Raw genomic sequence first — 20,969 nt, forward strand, 5'->3', positions numbered from 1 at the left:
GGAGACCTTTTCAGATACACTCCCACATGATCCCCGTACCTTCTCATATAATTAAACCAAGTTTCCCGTCCTGTTATACTGTAGTTAATTTGAAAAGGGAGTGCTCTAGTCAAAGATGAATTCCAAATTCCAAGGCACAATAAAGTTACAGACACAGGATTCCAATTATACTGCGCAGCCAAACTTTTGGAATGCTTCGTTATGGGTTGAGAACTTTGGGAGATATTCAGTTAGGAGAATCAAACAAATTTTGACTTATTATTTATTTATTTAATCTTTATTGCACAAAAGAAAACCTTATAGTACAAAAGGCGGACTTAATGCCATGAGGCATATTATGACTTCAGTTGTTTATTTACCTATTGTTTGTAGTTATATTAAGTAAATCTATGTTGCCTTTACTCTATTTCATATTTAATAAATATATTTTATTATTATTATTAAACATACATAAAGTATGATTTTAGAAGAACTTCCGAGGTCTATGCTAAAAAGAATAACATAGATAATGCAGTTTTGTGTATTTTTGTCTTAAACGAAGCCTAAATTTCACTATTAAGACAATTATATTTTCTATTCGGGGAGGATTTTATATTTTGACGATAATAAGTGACATTTCTGACATTGTAGATACCTACTGAAAGAAATGTTTGCATAACAGAAACAAAATACGTTTTTAAGTACTTACACAAAAAGCTAGTAGGACTTGCGTACTACGTCCACTATTTTAACGACACCAATCATGGCACATTTAAGAGAAAACTTGGAGTATTTTTGATATTTCATAGACACTTGTGTTGACGACCGGTCTGGCCTTGTGGTTAGTGACCTTGCCTATGAAGCCGATGGTCCTGGGTCCGAATCCCGGTAACGGCATTATTTGTGTGATGAATACAGATGTATGTGTATTTAAGTATTTGTATATTATATATATCGTTGTCTGAGTCCCATAACACAAGCCTTCTTGGCTTACCGTGGGACTTAGTCAATTTGTGTAAGAATGTCCCTATGATGTTTATTTATTTACTTGGAAATCGACACCAGTCATGGGATTTCTGGTGATTTATTAATTTTAAAACAAATATCAAAGAAAAAAAATAAGCTTTATCTAAGCAGCACTTTAGCTCTTGTTTATGGTAAATTATTGTCAAAGTTTAAAAACTGATGATAAATACTTGTTTTACAGGATTTTTCTATACCATCCCATTACTGGTGCCAGTCCCATCATAGGAGCGTTTACTATATGTGTTACCTGTTACAAAACGGTAGTAGGTAAAGTAAGAACTGTCTTAGATCACATGAATCAGCAAACATGTGATCTGTGGCTTTTTTTTTTACTGGCCGAGATGTGTATATAATTTTTTTGTTCGACGGAGAGGAAAGTGGCAACTTTGTTAGCGCAGCGCAGCGCAGCGCAGCGCAGTACCGAAAGTAAACGCTCTCCGCAAGAACAGAAAAAATATTTCGGCTATGTGTTTGGCTTATTTATTTTTACTGTAAATAAATAAAAAAAAATTAATACCACGACGGTGGCAAACAAGCATACGGCCCGCCTGATGGTAAGCAGTTACCATAGCCTATGGACGCCTGCAACTACAGGTGTGTTTCATGTGCGTTGCCGACCCTTTAAAAATCTGTACACTCCTTTTTAGGGTTCCGTAGTCAACTAGGAACCCTTATAGTTTCGCCATGTCCGTCTGTCTGTCTGTCCGAGGCTTTGCTCCGTGGTCGTTAGTGCTAGAAAGCTGAAATTCGGCATGGATATATAAATCAATAAAGCCAACATAGTCATACAATAAAATGTAAAAAAATATTTTTTTTAGGGTACCTCCCCTACACGTAAAGTGGGGGTGAAATTTTTTTTTTCTTCAACCCTAGAGTGTGGGGTATCGTCGGAAAGGTCTTTCAAAACTAATAAGGGTTTTCAAGAAACATTTTTTGATAAAGTGAATATATTCGGAGATAATCGCTCCGAAAGATAACTTTTGAACCATAGGTCCAAAAAATATGAAAAAAATCGTGAAAGTAGAGCTTAAGAAAGACATTAAATGAAAACTATAGCGGACATGATCAGTTTAGCTGTTTTTGAGTTATCGCAAAAAGTTTTCCCTTCATAGTAAAAAGACTTACTTTAATTAGGTACTGATTATGCAAATTTGCCTATTTGTTTAATTCGGGTGAAAGGTACCGTTTCATCCCTTGGATAACAATTTACTATACTTTAAGCTCCAGTTTAGCTTATTGTGACGGAAGAGTAACTACGGAACCCTACACTGAGCGTGGCACGACATGCTCTTGGCCGGTTTTATTTTGTTTTAATTGCTACAATTATGAACCGGCCCATTTAAATTATGTTATTTGATATTGCAAATATTATTTTAAATAATTTATATTTGGACAGGCGCGCCTAAGGAGAGTGATGAGTCCGCGGTGCGTGACAAGCGCAGTGTGTTCCCTGACTCCAACGCCAACGACGCCGTCATCACGAAACCAGAAGACAGGTAATATCGCACGTTGTCTCAATGCATGTTTATTGACATGACTAACAACCCCGAAGGAGAGAAAGGAGTCCGCGGTGCGTGACAAGGGAAGCGTGTTCCTTGACACCAACGCCAAGCCATCATCACCAAGCCCGAAGACAGGTAACGTCACAGGCTGTCTCAATGCGTGTATTCGCGCAGTGTGTTCCCTGACTCTAACGCCAAGCCGTCATCACCAAGCCAGAAGACAGGTAACGTTCACACGTCGTCTCAATGCATGCATACTGACATGACTAATGACCCTGAAGGAGAGAGAGGAGCCCGCGGTGCGTGACAAGCGAAGCGTGTTTCCTGACTCCAACGCCAGGCCGTCATCACCAAGCCCGAAGACAGGTAACATCACACGTCTTCTCAATGCATGCACGAGTATACTGACATGACTAACGACCCCGAAGGAGAGAGAGCAGCCCACGGTGCATGACAAGCGAAGCGTGTTCCCTGACTCGAACGCCAACGACCCCCGTCATCAACAAGCCCTAATACAGGTGCAACGTAGGACCCAAGACATTTACCTTAAATCTGGCATCCAAAGATTATCAGCACAAAATATTATCATAAACTAGAAAAAAAAATCAGCATGCGGCTGCGATGGATTACGCAACCCCGTGATGTCACTGGGAGCCAAATGATTTTTTTGCCAAAGGTTTACACTTGAATGGTCTAGAACATCTAGAAATAATTCGGTGTGTGAAGTGGCACCATGGCCAGAGCTGCACCTCTCCGCGTAGTTTTTGCTGACCAGTTGCGATTTCGTCAAGTCTCCATTTAAACGAGTTGTTGTATAGACCAATAGCTAATTAGACCAGCTGCTACTTAAAAAATCGTGTAGACCAGTTGCTTTTAGGCGAGTTGATATGTAGACGAGCTGCGATTTAGACAATCTGCGTCTTAGACGAGTTGCCCCATAGACGAGTTGCTAATTAGACCCCGTGCCACTAACCCCGTACAACAGTGGAGACATGACTTCGAGCAAAACTCTTCCTTGGATCGGTAGATGATGAGTTGGAACACATAGCTACCTCTAAATAATTCAAATTCACAAAGATTGTAAAATATCCAAACCACTCTCGCGAACCTATAACACACACCTCATCAAAATATTTTGTTTTATCGAATAAAGTTAAACTATAGTCTGTCAAACAACTTTGTCAGTAGAAAAAGACGCGAAATTCAAATATTGTATGGAACGAATCCTTCGCGCCTACATTTTTTAAATTTGGCGCTATTTTCTACTGACGCACTGACTTGACAGATATCTTTATCTTTATACAAAACACTCACGCAAATCTGGCGCCGCATTTTAAACAAACTTGTAGCACATGCTGAAGTATAAGCTTAGTTTATATCATACAATCATATGAAATAAAACACAACTAACGAACATAACAACAGATGCCCTCCAAAGTCATTGTAAAACGAATATTGATAAGCAATAACGAAGCAATTGTGTCAATTATTACGCATGCACGCAAGTCCTGTTGCCGACAGACGCTTTATTGCCAATGAGTGCTGCAATATAAACAGTTGGACAAATTGCTACATTGTCGCCAATGTTAGAAGCACATAACTATAGGTAGGTAATCAATGTGTATTTTATTCTTTTAACCCTTGAAGTGGTAGGTCGTCGGCTCCCGATGTCTCGATAACGTCATTTAATTTGAAATTTGATTATTTGAAATTAAATAGAAATTTAAACAACTCAAACATGAATGATACCACTTGAAGTTTGAAAAGAGTCTCTATTGTTTTCCATAAAGTTTTAAGTCATAATAAGTTTGTCCTAATTTTCGTTAGCCATAATTTGTTTTTTCTCAGAAACGTGTAGCTTTTCAGGATTGCCATAAAACAAACCTAACCTAACCTATCTATAGTAAACGCCCCTATGATGGGACGGGCACCAGTTATGGGATGGTATAGATAAATCCTGAAAAATAAGTATTTACCATCAGTTTTTAAACGCTGGCAACATTTTACCATAAACAATAGCCAAAGAGCTTACTTAAGTTTAATTTTTCATTGATATTTGTTAGTTTGAAGATTAATGGCGCCATTCTATCCAAAATGGTGGGAGAATGCCAATGACAGGATCGAGTGGAGAAAACAAGGGGACTGAGGGGAGGCCTTTTCCCAGTGGGGAACTAAAATAGGCTGACAAAAAAACATTTTCGTGTCCTATTGACAAGCCATCAATATACCAATAATACAACCATTATCCTTACTTAATGGACAATATTACTGCTTTATTCAAACGTCGTAACTGACACGGTGGTTCAACGGAGATACGTCGTAGAAATAGAAGCTTCTAGACCGACACAATAGACAATAGACTAATAATACATGAGTAGACAACATTAGATGGCCTCGATTCTTCGGAGAAAAGTTATTTTGCATTCAAGTGATTGGGAGATTTTGGAATCGTGATCCGGATGTCAAAAATGTATTAAGGGTCCGCAGCAATCTCGGCTGAATTTCATCTTCCCATGCAAACGGAGTACCGTTTTCATTTTAAAACTCCGTGTTGGATTGTAATAAAATTTACTCATGTATACAGGCTGTTTATTTATTCACCTGCAATAATTAACGGGCTGAATAAATAGGTCACACTTGCCTACTTTTACTATGGAAAAATGTCAAGATCAGAGAGCCGAAATGTATGAACCAGCCATTTTTGCGATTTCTGGGTTGGTTCCACAGTAAAAGTTGCTCAGTATGACCTATATGTTCATCCCGTTAAATATTGCATGCGGTGGTGGCCGAGTGGATCTGACATCCGACTTTCAATCCGGAGGTCGGGGGTTCAAATCCATAAGTTCCGAAAAACCAATGAGTTTTCCGGAACTTATGTACGTATCATTTGATATTTACCACTAGCTTTTTGGCGAAGGAAAACATCATAACCAACCTGCAGACATCCGCGAAGAAATTCAAAGATGTATGTGAAGTCCACAACCCGTATTGGGCCAGCGTGGCCCGTGGGGACTATAGCCCAAACCCTCTCGCGCATGAGTAGAGGCCTGTGCTCAGCAGTGGGACGTATATAGGCTGTTATTATATATAATTTAGGTATTAATTGGATCGTGGCGGCGTGAGAATTGATACTGTCAATGTTGTGTAAGAAGGCTAGGCTCTTCGTTATGGCCGCCAGGATCAAATTACAACAACATCACATAAAACACTCTTATCATTGACATAATATATCTAAGTACGGACCTTACGGGCAATAAGAATGGGGTCAGTAAAGCGTTGTCACGCACACGAATTCGAGCCAATCGTGCAGTCTAACGCCACAACGCGATTGGTTGATGAGTTCACATCACGCGCCCGATTGGTGCAACTAGTTGCGTTAGACTGCACAATTGGCTTGCATTTGTGTGTGTGTGTCTGAACTAGCAGCAATAACCATTCTTAGTGCCCGTAAGGCCCGTCCTTAGATGTATATAATAAATTCATAGACCAGTCCGTCCGAATGAAAGTAATAGATTCTTACAGTTTTTATATTTCATGGAACGTCCACTATTAAACAATTTCTGTAAATTTTAATAAGTAATAAGTTAGTAACAACAACAAATGTCGGTTACTGGTTTTTTTTTTAATTAAAACCACGCTGCACGCACCAGCATACAAGAGAACCGTAATCAATAGTAAAAAAGTTAGTAACACACATTAATTAAATATATAATGGATAATGATGTTTACTGCAGCTTGTGACTTTAAATATTCAACCCGTCAATCTACCCGTATTTCTTAGAAGGCAAGATTTAAAATTAGGTACATAAATAAATCGCTTGAAACATATTATATCTCAAAATCGGTGATAACGACATGTCAGACTTAGGTAATCCAAATCCCTTCCAGTATCCCAATAGGCTTTCAGTGCTGTTACGCAAATGGGTATCCCATTAATCCCGGCAAATATTCCTCGTTTGCTATTTTCGCCCGCAGGTAAGCAGGGGGGATATCGCGAACCTCGAAAATTTTAGTTTCGTCCGTGTACCTCTCTATCATTCTCTCTCTCGCATTGGTAAGAGCGATAGAGAGACAAACATTCCTTGTTATTGCGATTTACGCCCGCGGGCAAGCGTGCTCGATTCGAACGACAATTTAATAAAAATGTGCACGAAATGTTGACATCTATTTGACACGCTTAATTTCATAAGGCATACCAAAAATTTTCCTATTTTAATTTGAACCTTATTTTATAGTGAACTGTGATGAATTTTGTTTGTTTGAGTAAGCAATGAAACAAAAGACATGCTGGTATTTGGCTTATGGAGGTTCGAATTAGATTGGTAGATACATTATAATGCATAAGTCTTACGAGGTTAAATTAAGTATACGGGTAGGATTGTTCTCTCGTTTATTATTTCACAAAGAGAAGACATTTATAATTCTATAGTATAATTTGAAAAATGTGTGTGAACGAAAAATTCCGATAATGGATTCCACCTCCGGCAGAAAAACATTCGCCATTTTTAACGCATAAAGCAAATACTTAAAGGCCATTACGATGGACACGTCCATTATTTACAAAATTGTACAAATTATTGAAATAAGTTGTACAACTGTGTGAAAATCGTTTTTAGGATTTCTTATAAGTACAGTTTTATAATTAAACTTGCCTGGAACCGTGCATTTTTAAATGTACGCGGAAAAATTCCCTCGTTTTGCATAATGTAAGCATACTATTTACTTACACCTTTAATGTAACATGAAATTATTAAGTAGGCACCTACCTTAAATATATAGGTACCTGACGAATAAATATTTATGATTTTGACAAATCCAAATATGATTTGAGTCTCGCAATTTATACTTAGGTAAATCGTAGGAATACCGTAAAACCACCCAACTATAGTCCAAAGCTCCCAACTATGGTCCACAAATAAACTCAATTTTTCTCTTTCAGGTGTGTATTTTACTATAGTTTTGTAGTTCTACGGCAAAGTATGTTTATAAATGGAAGGTAAAACTAGGAGTAAACCACAAGGAACGTTGGTATAGATACTTAATTTCCTTTTACTTGTGGACCATAGTTGCAGTATTGGACTATAGTTGGGTGGTAAACATTTCATTTTTGGTAAAAGCTTTTCTAATGAGAGACAATTCTAAAAACCCCAAACATAATTAGGTGGCGTTGTATCATCACAGAGTTCCTATAGCCACCTCCTATCTCCATCATCAGATCAGCTCAAGGCACAACTTACGAGTACGTATACAAATTTTCAGCTCAATCGAAAATCGGTAAATGGGTCAAATTTAGCTTTTCAAGATTTGACTCACACTAACTAACAAACTTACATACATACTAACAAAGTTAAATAAAAGCTTGTAAAAATAAAGCTATTTGTGACGTTATCTATGAAAAGGGACCTTATTGTCGATGGCGTTTCCGCCGTCATAAACGATGCTCCGATACAAATACAACGCTGCGCGACGCAGTGCACGCAGTGCTAAGCGCCATTGACAATAAGGTCCCTTTTCATAAATAATGCCACATTTAGGTTAAGTATTAGTTTAGTAATGTTTAATATTCAACATTCCAACTTTCAATACAACTAAGTCCGATTATAACAAAACTGAACTATACATAAGACTAAACCTACTTAGGCCTCTGCACCAGAAACGACCTGGAGCGGGGGACTCTCCTGCAGGCGACGACCTAGCTTACCTAGTATTTAATTAGTTATTAAAAAATTCAGTTTTCCACAATTACGCTAAGTTTTTCTCTAAGTCACTTAGTGCACCCTCTCCTTAACTAACGCCTGGCTTTTTCCGCCATTTTAGTTAAAGTTATAATAAGGGCCCTAGGAACAATTAAAACTTCTACACCGTTTAATTAAAACCCTTTCTTATTGCAGTTCTCTGAAGTTTTAAGTGTGAAGTTCATACTTAATAGAAACTAGGTGCTTTTGAGACTAGAGCTCAAGAGCGCTAGTCTCAAAAGCAGTTTCTAAGTTAAGATTAATTTCTTGCTTTTGTGAGATTTCAAGTGGTATGAATAAAGTAATAAACTTTTTTATCAAAGTAAGTAAGTAAAGTAAATATTCTTTATTGCACCACAAAATCATGAATAACGATTCAATAAAACAAAAAACCGGTCACGTGAGAGTCGGAATCGCGCACCGCGGGTTCCGTACAAACCTGTATGTGTATATTATTATATGATGTAACTAAACATTCACGGTTTTCGAAATTTTTCCTTTATTTTTACTTTACGTTACTTCGTACCAAACTTCAAGATGCTAAGTTCACGGGAAGTACCCTGTTGGTTTTGATTCCCTCGAGAGTGTCGAAAATTTGCGGAAATTTGTGGCATAAACGGCTGTATCTTTGATTGCGTTGGCTTAGAAGTTTGGTTGTTTCACAGCTCCAAGGAACAGTAGACCTGAGTATTTGATAGATTAGATTAGATTAGATGATTTATTTCATGAAAGACAATTACATAATAAATTTGCATTGATGTCAAAAATATAAGAAATTCTATCATGATCGTCAAAATAAAATAAAAATGAAAATAATAACAGTACTAATGAAATAAAATTATAGCTCCAATAAGGATTGTCAATACAATTAGAATAACAGTAAGTAGGTAAATACTTACAAAATCCAAAATATAAATGTACAATGTCAAAACTTACGAAAATACGAGAACAATAAAAATAAAAACGATAAATTAATAAAAGAACACAAATAATATCTCCCAATAAGAATCGTCAACACACAACAATATAAAAAAACAATGAAAAAGTATCTCCCAATAAGGATCATCTGTATGATAAAGAAAACAATGTCAATAAATAAAAACAATAAGAATAAAACAATTTCTGAATCAAAATGTCAATTCCATGAACTCATTTACTGAGTACACAGGGTTTTCCAACAAAAGGTTTCTCAATTTACGTCTAAATATTTCGTCGCATTGCTCGTTTCTTATCTCGGCAGGTAGGTGCTCGAAATAAGTAGGTCCGATTATTCGTGGGTGTTATAAGTGTAAAAAACACTTTTTTTCCTCCAAGGATCCTGGACTATTTTTACGCATATATATATATTAATTCATTTTAAAAAATCGTCACAATACATATACAGCACAAACGAGGTTCGAACCCACGATGTTTGACCACCACACACAACACAAATGAAACGTTAATGAGCAATATTTATTTTGTTTCCAGTCCCCGTCGTAAAATGAAGAAGTACTCGAGCTCGGACTCGCCGAAGATGTTCAACTTCCAGCACACGGTCTCGAGAACTGTACGGAACAGTAATGACGTAAGTACCTAGTACTATAAGATTAGTTTAAATAACACAGAAGCAAAGCAAATAGATCATGAGCCTAAGCCCTGAGATAATTTTTTTTTACTCGTAAGTTGGAATGAATTCATTATCATAAAAATAATTGAACATTTGTGAAATTACAGCTAGTTTTCTTCAGATATTTTTTTGGGGTTTGAATACCAGCGGAGCAGAAGCTGACTTTCACATAACTTTGCATTTACAATACATTTTTCATAGCTCCATCCTAACCACGGAGAATCCTGCTTGTATCACTAGTACAGTTTATTAAAAAGGTCTTTATAAAAATCATTTCCTCGTAGGTGATGTGAAAAGCAGTGTGTCACATGGGAGCAAAATTATTTCCAGAGTTAACATTTGAATATTTAGGTATTGGGTGACCTTATGGGGAAATGATGTAAACAAAGGTTAACTTTAATACTGACTTATTCTGACTCCATAAACACAATCTCAGAAGGTTACTAATTATATATTTAAATACAAAGACGGGACCAGGACCAGGCGGCGCCGCGATATCGAACTAGTTAATTAAGTACGTGCGCACTGTACGCCTTGCGCTGAGCGACTGACTGGACTAAATGCTCCATCGAACTGTATACCGAAAATGCCGACTCTAAATTGCGTCACCGCCATGTCCCTACAAATACCTCACTACGCTCAAGATTTAATGTACGCTCTCGCCGTAAATATGTAATTTTGCTCTCTAGTGACACAATCTACTATTTATATCAACGATTAATTTGGCTAGATCCCCTGGGCCGTTTATATCGTTATTGCTCTGACTGAACTCGGGGTATATTCCAGCGTTCATTAGTGAAGTATGCCGGCGGCGCGAGCGTAATATAACTCGGCAAATATGTTAGAACAGGCAAACTCGCATACTAACCCCCTTCAATTGGTTTTACTCTCGTCATATGAACGCAAACATCAAGGTTAGGTATTGTGATGTCAGTGTAATATCTAGCATTACATAATACTTCGAGCAGTAATTATTACGTAATATAATAACTATAGAAGTCTGACTAGAGGTCAAAAGTCGGACTCGCCCACCGAGGGCCCCGTAATTTTTAGTATTTGACAGACAGACAGACAGACAGACAGACGGACAGACGGACGGACGGACGCACGGACGGACGGACGGACGGACGACTGGCGGGCGGACGGGCGGACGGACGGACGGACAAACAGACAGACAGACAGACAGACAGACAAACAGACGGACGGACGGACGGACGGACGGACGGAGTCTTAGTAATATGATCCCACAACTATTGTGCCGCGAGCGGCTCAACTGTACTGCGTTTGGGTTAATATGATTACGGACTATCGGCTATCAAATATCGTTTATTTTTTCGTTTTTGTTAAACAATGAGAACTCTGTACCTAGGTACTACATTTAGGTATATATTTTTCAGTAAAGTCAGCAGAAGTGCTACATCGGCTAGCTGCGGGAAAGCTGTTCAAAATGCTCTTGACAATAAATTTGTGTTCAGTTCATTTTGAACACTTGACCTGTTTAGGCAGGTACACAAACTAAGTGTTTCATACTCTATGCTGATGCTTGTACAACGGACCCAGAAAACTGAACAGTACTACCGTACAGAAAGGAAACTTCCTACAAAACCGAAGTTTGCCAGCGATTCAGGGCCGAATTATGTTGTTCCTTTCTAATCTATGGAACTCTCCCTTTCGGCTGTTTAGGGTTATCAAAATTCATTTAATTATCTTATGTATCTAATATATCTGTGGTTGTGCAGGCACGTCAAGTTGTTCCAACCCTAATAATAGTAATAATTGCTCGGAGCAATGCTGTACCGAATGGAGGCGAGAAAGCCCGAACGCTCTTGTGTCCTCCCCCTGCCCAGAAATAAAATAGGTCGACTGTACCTACATAAATTTACGAAATGGAAATTTTAAAAATGTATTCTGATTCTGACCCTTGTCATTTAATAAGAGCAGGGATCGGACTTTCAAGTAAAATACATAAAAGCTAAGTTTCCCCATACCTAAAATGTGTTATACAGTAGTTCTTTATTTTACATTCTGATTTTTTTACCAGTATATGAATATATCAACATCAACATCAAACATTTATTCAGCAAATAGGCCACAGGGGCACTTTTACATGTCCATTTTTACAAAAAAAAAAAAAAAAAATTACAAATATGGAATCGATGAAATAATAAATACATGTATAGAGTAAACAATATAGGTTAGTTTATAGATTGCATATTTTACTAGTCAATTTATAGAAATGATGAATACTGCAATCAAATACTGTGAATTACAATAGGAAACTCAGCATATTACTAAAAAAGCTCTAATAAAAAATAAGTTGACTATATAACCCGACATCGTGGGCCCATATAACCGGACAGATTTTAACCATGCCCTCCTAAGGTTATATGAAGCAAAAAAATTACATGATTTTTCTTCAAATTCGATAAATAAAAATTGTGTGCATGTGTGACACGTTATTACTTTTAACTTCTTGGCGGGAAAAAACATTGCAATGAATAAGAATTTTTTTTTTTTCAGAAAACTTTGTATGACATTTTAGTCAAGTTCAAGAATAATTTAACACCTTTAAAATCTGTTGGGTTATATGGGTCCACGGTGTATATTAAAACAAAAAAACCTCTATGAAAAAAACCATTATATGAGACCAATTTTTCTCATGGCTTGCATAAATTACTAAGCAGCTAGTTAGTTTGGTTTGCAGGGATAAGTTCGCCTTTGTTGTATTTAATTTACTCTGTAACTGTGTTTTTCGTGTTTTTATTTCTATGTACAATAAAGTATATACATACATACATACATATTACTACTATTAGAATACCTAAAGTAGTGAAGTGGAAATGGAAACCGTGAAAATCACTTAGGTACAAAAATAAGAAAAAAAATCTACCGTTAAACATGGAGGTGTTATATTATTGGCCGGTAGGCGGTACAGCGGTGGCATCATGGTTCCATTTTTATCACTTGTCACTATTCCCGTCACTTTTACGCTTTCTTACATACGTGTTAGAACGTGAGAGCCATGGTGACAAATGATAAAGACGCAAATTATGTTATTTAAATCCAATTCTAAGAAAGCCGACAAACTTAATGTAGTTTTAAATAATGTTATGATAGATGTAGTTGATAGTGTCAAATTTCTTGGTGTTCGCATTGATGCAGGTCTGAAATGGAAAGAGGAGTTAAATGCCGTTGAGCATTCAATTTCCTCAGCCTGTTATGCTCTGAGGAGCCTGAGAGAGGAACTCACTGTGGAACAACTTAAAGTCATATACTATGCGTTAGTGGAATCTAAACTTAGGTACAGTGTAAGGCTCTGGGGAAATAGCTTTAAGTATAACCTTGACAAAGCCTTGGTTGTTCAAAAAAGGGCTATCCGTACTATTGTGCGCATTCCTCAATGGATATCATGCAGAGAACACTTCCTGGAATTGGGCATTCTAACAGTTCCTTGCTTGTATGTACTAGTGTTGCTTACTGATTTAGTTAAAAATATTATAAAATATGAATCTATCGAAGAACAAAATTTGCGCCTACAAACGCGAACTAAAAACTTAACACGAAGTTTTTTCCCGAAACTCAAAGTTGCCCAGCATAGCACAAAACATCAGGCAGTAATAATTTTCAACAAACTGCCCCCTGATTTAAAATGTATCACAAATTATAAGGTATTTAATAGAAAATTAAGAGCCTTTTTATTGAGAGGATGCTTCTATAGTATTGACGATATCTTTGTGTGTGATACAATTAGTTAGTCATAAGAATTTAAGACATGATATGTAATAGGTTAAATGTATTGTAAAAATTATAGTAATTTGATAGTATATTAGTTTAAGCAAAGAATGTATATAAGTAATTTTAATTTTAATGTATTTCAAACACAATATAATTTCCGGTTGTTCTCATCTTGCTAACGGCGAGTACTTGCACAGACATAATCTCGTAGCCAGGATTATTCACCAGCAACTTGCTCTTCTATACGGCCTTGTGGGCCGCGAAGTACCGTACTACAAGTACTCACCTGCGCGAGTTCTCGAAAATGGTCGTGCCACGCTCTATTGGGATCGATCTATTATCACTGACAGGACTATTGTAGCCAATAAGCCTGACATCGTGATAATAGATCGATTGCAACGCCGGGCCGTGCTCGTCGACATCACCATCCCCCATGATGAGAATCTCATGAAAGCCGAGAAGGACAAGTCCAGTAAGTACCTAGACTTGGCTCACGAGATAAACGCCATGTGGGATGTTGATTCGACGATCATTGTCCCGATAGTCGTTTCAGCGAATGGTCTCATAGCGAAGAGTCTCGACCAACACCTTGAGAGACTCTCGCTAGGTGGTTGGATCAAGGGTCAGATGCAGAAGGCGGTGATCTTGGACACGGCGCGGATAGTCCGCCGGTTCCTCTCTCTGCGGCCCTGACCACCGGCAGCTTGGGCCCTGCCCCGCTGCTGGCGGCACCCTAGGTTAGGTTTTTTATAATGTGTTTATATATATTTTGTATTGTTTTGTAAGTGTTTTTATATTTTACTTTTATATTCATATTATAAATAACCTAGCCTAAGACCAAAAATAAATAAAGGAAATAATAATAAAAATAGCTAACCATCTTAGCCCTGCTGTATATTGCACGAGAATTTTTAAAACGATTGAGTTTTGTAATTTCACTTAGCTCCCAAGTCTCAGGCGTGGTTGCGCTCACTGAAGCCAAGAAAATGAGAAAACTTTAGAGGTCTAAAAATAGTCCAGTCGCTCGTAGTGACGACAGTACTACTAATGAACACGTTGACAGCCTACTGACGTCAGTCTATTGCAGGTGACACGGCAGTATCAGGGTTTTGTATATAATAATTTATTTTCCATTGTCATTTATTCTTTAGTTCTGGAAAATGGACTTTTGTTTGAGTTGATATTAATTTTTATTGAACAAAATTAGAGTTTGCTACTTAACCCTCAACTCAACGAGGTTTGAGCTCAACGAGGGTCAGGGTCGGCAACGCGCATGTAACTCCTCTGGAGTCCTATTTTTTTCGCGAATTCGGGATTGGTCCCACAGTAAAAGTTGCTCATTATGACCTATAGGTCACCTATGGGTGACCTATAGGTCAATCAAGGTAATTTACGGGCTGAATAGATATGTTCACCCCGTAAATTATTGCAGGTGACTAAATAAACACCCTGTATGTTTTTAATAACGAGTTGTCACTGTTGACCTTGCTCGCTCCAAATTCTTAGATTAGTGTTTTTTACCGAAAAGGGCACACAACTGATTATAAACCTTATTTGAACGTTATAAGGTTTATTCTTCATCGCATGAGTGTCTAACCTTAATACAATTTATTTCGCTCGGGTTAATGCTAAGTAGAACGTTAAATTAACTTGAAGCATCAAAAGATCAAAAAAATGAAGATCTATCATTACATTACTTATACATTGTTTACAAAACATTACAAAGGTTGCATTTCGTTCTTTCCGTAGCGTAGCGTAGTCATCTCTTTCTATCACGCTTCCATATTAGTGCGATAGTGACAGTTGCATTTCGTTCTCTCCGTAGCGTAGCGTAGTCATCTCTTTCTATCCCTCTTCCATATTAGTGCGACAGTGAAGGTTGCATTTCGTTCTCTCCGTAGCGTAGCGTAGTCATCTCTTTCTATCACTCTTCCATATTAGTGCGACAGTGAAGGTTGCATTTCGTTCGCTCCGTAGCGTAGCGTAGTCATCTCTTTCTATCACTCTTCCATATTAGTGCGACAGTGAAGGTTGCATTTCGTTCCCTCCGTAGCGTACAGTAGTCATCTCTTTTTATCCATCTTCCATATTAGTGCGACAGTGAAGGTTGCATTACGTTCTCTCCGTAGCGTACCGTAGTCATCTCTTTCTATCCCTCTTCCATATTAGTGCGACAGTGAAGGTTGCATTTCGTTCTCTCCGTAGCGTACCGTAGTCATCTCTTTCTATCCCTCTTCCATATTAGTGCGACAGTGAAGGTTGCATTTCGTTCTCTCCGTAGCGTAGCGTAGTCATCTCTTTCTATCCCTCTTCCATATTAGTGCGACAGTGAAGGTTGCATTTCGTTCGCTCCGTAGCATAGCGTAGTCATCTCTTTCTATCCCTCTTCCATATTAGTGCGACAGTGAAGGTTGCATTTCGTTCTCTCCGTAGCGTAGCGTAGTCATCTCTTTCTATCCCTCTTCCATATTAGTGCGAAAGTGACAGTTGCATTTAGTTCTCTACGCTACGGAGCGTTAACGATTGGCATGTTGGCTACGCGGGCTGGCGCTTAAGAGGATTACATATGTTATTTATGTATACATATGTAGCATGATAGCAAACATAGATAGATAGATAGATAGATAGAATACACTTTATTGGCACACCTCAGTAAAAATATACAAGAAAATAAACAATTGATTAAATGTAGAGGCAGACAACAGGCGGTCTTATCGCTAAAGAGCGATCTCTTCCAGACAAGCTTAATAAGAAGTGCTCTCAAACTATGATGTCAACAATTGTTAGAACACTTTCATTTACTTAACAATGAAATTGTAATATTTGTAAGTGAAGCCGACTCGTCTTTTATCCTTTATTTTATGTAAACCTGGTAACGAAATACATTTTGTATTGTATATTGTATTGAATGAGGCTAGCAAACCTCACAAAGATTAATAAAAGCAATCATCATCATCATCTGAGGCAATACAGCCGCGGGTGCCTTAGCCTGGTCAAGCAAATCTCTCCAATTCGATCTATTCGTGGCTTTCCTTCTCCAACTTGTCACTCCTAAGGTCCTGATATCGTGGTGTACGCCGTCCAACCATCTGAGCTTGGGCCTGCCTTTAGCTCTGCGGTTCTCCGGTCGGCCTTCTAGAAAGCGTTTGGGTACTCTGGCCTCGTCCATCCGTAACACGTGCCCTGCGCTACGTTAATGACGTTAGGCTCATTGTACATTTGGTATAGCTCGTGGTTATACCGTGTGCCATCCCTCATCCTCCATCACAGCTCCGAAAATCTTAGTAATAATAAAAGCATACATACATACATATAATCACGCCTATTTCCCGAAGGGGTAGGCAGAGACCACGGATTTTCACTTGCTACGATCCTGACCTACTTCTTTCGCTTCCATCACTTTCATGACATTCCTCATACACGCTCGTCGGTTTAGGGTGCTCTTGACCTGGCCTTTCTTCAAAAAAGCAATGAGTATTAAATATCAGTCATCGTTTGCAGGAGGGCCGGCGGCCGTTCGTGGCGGCGCACTTCCACGGCAACACCAGCCATCTCAACCCGGAGGTGCACGAGCATTACAAAGGTACAGTCAACTGCATACGAACTCCGATAAATGAGGGACCCGCTTTTGTAGTCATTACATGTGGGGTTCTATCTAAAATAAGTTTTCGGCAATAATTTCATTTTTGGTACAAGTTTTTATCGCTACCTGTACTTTTTTTCCGCAACTAAAATTCATCGAGACAATTCTAAAAACCCCAAACACCGTTGCGTTGTTTTATCACAGAGTTCCTATGGCCACTTTCTATATCCATCATCAGATCAGCTCGATGGTACATAATATTGCATTTCCATCCGACTTACAAAATTTTTAGCTTCTTCCGAAACCGGGAAGTGGGTCAAATCTGTCTTGCAAGATTTGACCCGTACATACATAGGTACATTGCAAATTACATAAAAGCTTGTAACATGAAATACCCTGACTATTAAAGTCAGTCACTCGAAAAATCCTCACATTTCCTGGACGATCATTTCTTCAATAAAACCGGCCAAGAGCATGTCGGGCCATGCTCAGAGTAGGGTTCCGTAGTTATTCTTCCATCACAATAAGCTAAACTGGAGCTTAAAGTATAGTAGATTGTTAACCAAGGGATGAACTGTGGATGTAGGTACGTCTTTTTACTATAAAGGGGAAAGTTTTTGCGATAACTCAAAAACTGCTAAACTGATCATGTCCGCTATAGTTTTTATTTAATGTCTTTGTTAAGCTCTACTTCCACGATTTTTTTCATATTTTTTTGACCTCTGGTTCAAAAGTTAGAGGGGGGGACACATTTTTTTTTCTTTCGGAGCGATTATCTCCGAATATATTCACTTTATCAAAAAATGTTTGTTGAAGACCCCTATTAGTTTTGAAAGACCTTTCCAACGATATCCCACACTGTAGGGTTAATTAAAGTAAAAAAAAAATTAAACCCACTTTACGTGTAGGGGAGGTACCCTAAAAAATATATATATATTTTATTGTACGACTTTGTCGGCTGTATTGATTTATATATCCATGCCAAATTTCAGCTTTCTAGCACTAACGACCACGGAGCAAAGCCTCGGACAGACAGACAGACAGACGGACATGGCGAAACTATAAGGGTTCCTAGTTGACTACGGAACCCTAAAAATCCGCCCACAGAATCCCGTATTAAATTTTATTAAATATAAGTTTATATCAGGTCTGGGACCCATAAAAACATGTTATAATGTCTTAGTCTATATTAGTAGGTAAGTATCTATAAAAGAATGAGAACCATGAGACTATGTAGTTGAAATTTTCAAGCCCCAGTTCACTTTATTGCGATATTATTCACAACCTAAGGTAAGTTAAGTAAAATAATTAGATCCAGTTGTAAAGAAAAACAAGCAACAAGTACTTAATTTATCTTATTCTGCAGTTAATTGGAATGTACTGAGATTTTTCTAGAAATATGTAGCTCACAAACAAGCAAGTCGTTAGTTGTTGCAAAACAACCATTAGCGTAAAGAGTGGGAGGTTGTGGCACTGTAGGGGGGAGAAATAAATGCAAATCTTTTTGCTGGCATTGTCGTTCAAAAGGTCAATTCACGTACCTAGTAATTAGAAGTACATTAGACTTGTTTAGTAACTCAGAAAAAAAAACACGGCAAGGATTTTTTATTTATTAAATTACTAAACGTTATCAACTTGTTAAAATTTTGATCATATTTTGACACAACCTTGAAAATCACTCACGCTGATTGCCACATGCGAATTGTAAGCAAGTAAGTAAATATTCTTTATTGCACCAACAATCTTACTTTTTTCATACATGTAAAACTACAAATAAATTTTAAAGGAAAATAGAACCAGGTAACAACAGGCGGTCATATCGCTAAACAGCAATCTCTTCCAGATAACCTTTAGGTAGCAGAAAATGTAGTGCAAGGTGTGCGTGAGTCACGCGCCAATTAACAAGACATTCGTAAAGTTCGTATTAAAATCAAATGTTAAACTATAAGCGACCTCAAGGCAATATAAACACATCAAAATCAAGCGCGACTTATATCATATTTGTCTGCTCGAGAATTGAGATACATAGATATAAATAATTTCTGGACGACCGGTTTGGCCTAGAGGGTAGTGACCCTGCCTACGAAGCTGATGGTCCCGGGTTCAAATCCTGGTAAGGGCATTTCGTGTGACGAGCATGGATATTTGTTCCTGAGTCATGGGTGTTTTCTATGTATTTAAGTATTTATAAATATTTATATATTATATATATCGTTGTCTAAGTACCCTCAACACAAGCCTTATTGAGCTTACTGTGGGACTTAGTCAATTTGTGTAATATAATGTCCTATAATATTTAATATTTATAAATAATATAATGCATAGATATATATATATAATAGGTCTTGTCTCAATCAGACAAATTGTGACAGAAAAATAATGGAAATGGAACTTTCTTAAATACGAGTATTTTACATAAGCGTCTAAATATGTATATTTGATTACAGGCAACGGCCTAATCCGCGTGGCCCACGACGCCCCCCACAACGTGTGGTACCCCGCCCCCTGGACCATGTCGTCCCCGCACCCGCGCCCCACGCTCACCAACAAGGGACACGTGCACGTGAGAGACACCGGCGTGTACCTCGTTTATGTTCAGGTGAGACAACCACGTGTGAGCGTAGCCCACGACGCCTCCCACAACGTGTACCCCGCCCCTGGACCACGTCCTCTCCGCACCTGCCAACAAAGGACACGTGCACGTGACAGACGCGGGCGTGTAACTCTTCAATGCTCACATGAAACATAACCACGTGTGAGCGTAGTCCACGAGGCCTCGCATAACGTGTACCCCGCCCCTGGATCACATCGTTCCCGCACCTGCCAACAAGGTACACGTGCACGTGAGAAACACGGGCGTGTACCTCGTCTATGTTCAGGTGAGACAACCACGTGTGAGCGTTGCCCAGGACGCCTCCCACAACGTGTACCCCACCCGTGGACCACGTCGTCCCCGCACCTGCCAACAAGGAACACGTGCACGTGAGAGACACGGGCGTGTACCTCGTCTATGTTCAGGTGAGACAACCACGTGTGAGCGTGGCCCAGGACGCCTCCCACAACGTGTGCCCCGCCCCTGGACCACGTCGTCCCCGCACCTGCCAACAAGGGACACATGCATGAGAGAGACACGGGCGTGTACCTTGTCTATATTTAGGTGAGACACAACCACGTGTAACGTAGGCCACGATGCCCCTCACAACTTGTGCCCTGCCCCTGACAGGGCCGTGTACCTTGTCTATGTACAGGGTACTTGTGTATGGGCAGGGTAGGCGTAGTCAGCATCAATAATTGCGTTGAGAATTAAATTTTGCGTTTGTTATTTAAAAAAAAAACATCTGAAATTTCTGGCACGTGGCAAAACAATCCAAATCCCTAAAGGTACTAACTTTAGACAGTAAGGGCAATATGAACAAACTTCACGGAGCCTATAACAAAACTAATTTATAATGGTCTCAACTTCCGTCCCCTGAGGTATCTATATCGGATTACAAAACTATACTTTGTTCCAGGTAAGATAATATTAGACTCTGGAAAATTACAGAACCAGGGAGCCTAGCCAAGATGACAATCATTGATAGGAAAAGATTAACGAAAATTAAATATAATGTATGGAAATAGTCACGTGGCTTTATTTATTTAAACTTCATTGCACATACAAAGAAAAAATTACAAATAGACTTAATGCCAAAAGGCATTTTCTACCAGTCAACCATTGGGTCTAACTGAGACATATATGTTTGTGCAGAAGAAATCCATAAATTATTCCGAACCGAAAAGTCAAATATTATATATAAATA

General features: G+C 38.5%; 2 protein-coding genes across 4 annotated transcripts in view; one reads left to right on the top strand and one right to left on the bottom strand.

Moving 5' to 3' along the window:
- LOC133519349 (proteasome inhibitor PI31 subunit) overlaps positions 1-20,969 on the bottom strand; it is a 495,710-nt gene that overhangs the window by 307,033 nt on the left and 167,708 nt on the right. The window lies entirely within an intron of this gene.
- LOC133519337 (protein eiger-like) overlaps positions 1-20,969 on the top strand; it is a 142,412-nt gene that overhangs the window by 117,703 nt on the left and 3,740 nt on the right. Inside the window, exons 4-7 of the mRNA XM_061853373.1 lie at positions 2,402-2,501; positions 9,713-9,809; positions 17,088-17,169; positions 19,617-19,768. Of these exons, the coding sequence (XP_061709357.1) occupies positions 2,402-2,501; positions 9,713-9,809; positions 17,088-17,169; positions 19,617-19,768 (431 nt within the window). The remainder of the gene's footprint in view (positions 1-2,401; positions 2,502-9,712; positions 9,810-17,087; positions 17,170-19,616; positions 19,769-20,969) is intronic.

The sequence above is a fragment of the Cydia pomonella genome, chromosome 6 (genome assembly GCF_033807575.1).
Source record: "Cydia pomonella isolate Wapato2018A chromosome 6, ilCydPomo1, whole genome shotgun sequence".
Classification (NCBI taxonomy): domain Eukaryota; kingdom Metazoa; phylum Arthropoda; class Insecta; order Lepidoptera; family Tortricidae; genus Cydia; species Cydia pomonella.